Source organism: Orycteropus afer, unplaced genomic scaffold, assembly GCF_000298275.1.
Source record: "Orycteropus afer afer isolate SDZICR_OR568_19922 unplaced genomic scaffold, OryAfe1.0 scaffold00042, whole genome shotgun sequence".
Lineage (NCBI taxonomy): Eukaryota > Metazoa > Chordata > Mammalia > Tubulidentata > Orycteropodidae > Orycteropus > Orycteropus afer.
Window position 1 is genome coordinate 9,855,424 of NW_006921629.1, and position 3,278 is coordinate 9,858,701.

Consider the following 3,278-nt stretch of genomic DNA (forward strand, 5'->3'; position numbering starts at 1 on the left):
TCCTGCAAAGTGATATGCTAAGTACAGCAGGAGCTGCGCTTGAGGGGAACAGGGGTCAAGTGCCCTGCAGGGCTTGCCAGCTAAGTTCACATTGATAAGGGTGTGGCCCTTCTCTCTTCTCTGCTTCTAACCTTTTGATGTGCTGCTGGTCATGTCCACTCTTGTCACTTAGCCATGTGATCCACTTAGTTATCCCTCCTAAAATGACTACCCTCTTCAAAGAGGACCTTTGACAGAGCTGCCTTTAGCATGAGGAATAATCTGTGTTGTGGGTTTCAGGATGGGGGGGGGACATGGAGATAGGTTGGAAATGCCAAATATCTGGTGCCCTGAGTTTAGTGGGACCGTGTCTCCAACTGCAGCCCCCTCAGTGATGCTCTCACTTCCCCCACCCTTGTCATTGCAGATGTGACTCTTGGTCCTTGGTTGTGTACCCTGAACCATGGCTGACACCATCTTCAGCAGTGGGAATGACCAGTGGGTTTGCCCCAACGACCGGCAGCTTGCCCTGCGAGCCAAGTGAGTACCTCCAAGGCCCTGCCAGACCTTCCCTTCCTCCTCTCCCTGCTTCCCACCTTGCTAACTCATCGCCAGCGACTCAGAAAGAAAAGGTTGGAGAGATGTGCCTGTCAGACCCAAGCTGGGCACTCCCCGGCCATTCACTCATTTAACCAGTGCACAGAATGACTCCATTTTGCAGATGAGGAAAGTGAGGCTGAGCTCCTTATGCCAAATCACTTAACTTGTGACCCAAACCTGGGTGCATCTGACTCCCATGTCTGTCCTTTCTATCACAACAGGCTGCCAGGAACCAGCTACCTCATTTGCCGCCTTCTTTGTCATGAGTATAAATTCCCTGTCATGGAGCCTTACGTCTGTGAGCCCCTATGGCAGGGGGCTTTGGTCTCTGGTACCCTTTCAGAGCTTGGTGCCAGATAGGATAGAGCAAATATGTGTTGGATGAATGAAGAGCTGCCCCTTCAGCTAAACCATCCCACCTTGAGTCATCCCAGGTCTCATGTTAGTGCCTCTCTAGTTTCCTGGTTCCCATCTGTCCCTTTAAGGGCCCTAGTCTTCTCGTTACCCTTCAGCCTGGTAACCTCCTCTGCTCCACCTAGTAAGGCCATCTCTATTCATTGTGTGGCTGGAGACTAAGGGCGCCCAGATGCCTCTGTTGCCTCCAAGAGGCTGAGAATCCCTGGAGTCTGCTAAGTCCAAGAGTGCCCCTTCAGCTGTCAAGCCATGCCAATTATGAGAGTCAGCGTTTCCCATTCGGGACCAGGCTTAAGAAATTTGCAAGTAGACCGTTTTGAGCCTGCAAGGGGACAGAGCTGAGCATCAAAGTGGGGATAGAAAAATTAATCCAAAAAGCCCCAGAGGAGTGGAGTGATGTGTGATTTGCAGGAATCTTTGCACAGTAGTTCTTTGTCCTCCTCGCCCGAATGGTTCCTCAAGTAAGTCCCTTCAGCCTCTGATACTCGGCCCTCACAGCTCCCACAAGGGGTGAGAACAGGGATGAAGTCGTTGCTCTCGCTCTCTCTCCACTGCCGCAGGGGAGATGATTTGTCCTCCCCCTGGCAGGATGTGAGATGCTGGAGAGAGCCCAGCACCCCGTCTAGTACAAGGCCTCCCCCCAGCATTCCCTGCAGTCTCCTGACCTCCCCTCCCTCTCAGCTGCAGCCCGGAGCTGTTGTAGCACCTTTTAGAGGAGCAAATGCTTTTATCTCCTCCCCTCTGGAGCTTGCCGCCTTACACTGCCTGGCAGAGTCTCCTGAAGGAAAGTAGTACAACCCCCAGAGGCTGCAGAGCTGGGAACAGTGCCTCAAGGGCCCCTCTGGGAAGCCTGGGGAAATCACCCTCCCCTCCAGCTCAGGACTTCCCTCCGACCCTCCACCCAACATTTTCTAATCACCTACTATCTTAAGGAACTGATGGGGAGGAGTGAACATTCCACAAATAATTATACATGAACTTGTGCTTTCACAGAGGAGCTCTGGTAGTGCAGTGGTTAAAGTATGTGGCTGCTAACCAAAAGGTCAGCCATTCAAACCCACCAGCCGCTGCGCAGGAGAAAGATGAGGCAATCTGCTTCTGTGAAGATTTACAGCCTTGGAAACCCTGTGGGGCAGTTCTTCTCTGTCCTGTGGGGTTGCTTTGAGTCAGAATCGATGGGTTTGTGCTTTCACAATGATAGCGGGACGTTGCAGGGTAGAGGGCTGCTCACTTAGTCTAAGGGTTGGAAAAGGCTTCTCTGAGCAGGTGATGCATATGCTGAGACTCGGAGGAGGGGTAAATGTTAGGGGGAGACTAGAAGGAACAGCATGTACAAAGGCCATGCAGTGAGAGGCACATGGCCTGTAGAGGACCTGAAAGGCAGCCAGTGTGGCTGGAATGCAGAGTGAGGGCACCAATGACATGAAAGGAAGATGGTGAGGTGGGCAGGGCCCTGTGCTCCAGAGACTCATATTCTGGAGGGGGAATTGGAGAACCCAAATGCCACACACTAATTGTTCAAGGCCAGTGATGGAGATACGCCTGGGCCTGATGGGAACTCTGAGAATGGCCTCCTGACTTGTCTTGGAGGGGATCTAGGAAAAGCCTCGTGGGGAAAGCCATGTCTGAGAGAAGTTTGTAAAAAGAACAGGATCAATTCTACTCCTAGTTGTATGCATACCCGGAAGAATTGAAAGCAGGGTCTCAGACACATTCTTGTATAACAGTGCTCATTGCAGCACTGTGCAAATAGCCAGAAGGAGCAGCCCAAGTGGCAGTAACTCAGTAACCTCTATTCTACTTTCTGTCTCTATGAATTTGCCTATTCTAGGTGCCTCATGTAAGTGGAATCATACAATGTTTATCCTTTGGTGTCTGCTTTCACTCAGCATATTTTTCGAGGTTCATCTATGTTGTGGCATGTATCAAAACTTCATTTCTTCCTATCATTGAATACTATTCCATTGTATGTAGAGACCATATTTAGTTTTTCCATTTTTCTGTCAATGGGCACTTGGGTTGTTTCCACCTTTAAGCTGTCATGAATAATGCTGCTATGAACCCTGGTGTACACATATCTGTTTGAGTCCTTGCTTTCAAGTCTTTCGGGTCATACCTCTGTTTTGGTTATCTAGTGCCACTCTAACAGAAATACCACAAATGGGATGCCTTGAACAAACAAGAGTTTATTCTCTTACAGTTTGGAGGCTTTAAGTCCAAGTTCAAAGTGCCAGGCTCTAGGGGCTGGGTGAAAGCCCCTCAACCTTGGAATCCAGCTCTGCCTC

The 3,278-nt window shown here is 50.2% G+C and overlaps 1 protein-coding gene across 1 annotated transcript in view; it reads left to right on the plus strand.

Annotated features, from left to right (window-relative positions):
* The first annotated feature begins 442 nt into the window (after positions 1-442).
* The window catches only part of RPH3AL (rabphilin 3A like (without C2 domains)), a 46,948-nt gene continuing 44,112 nt past the window's right edge, over positions 443-3,278 (plus strand). The window contains exon 1 of the mRNA XM_042780487.1: positions 443-519. Within this exon, the coding sequence (XP_042636421.1) occupies positions 443-519 (77 nt within the window). The remainder of the gene's footprint in view (positions 520-3,278) is intronic.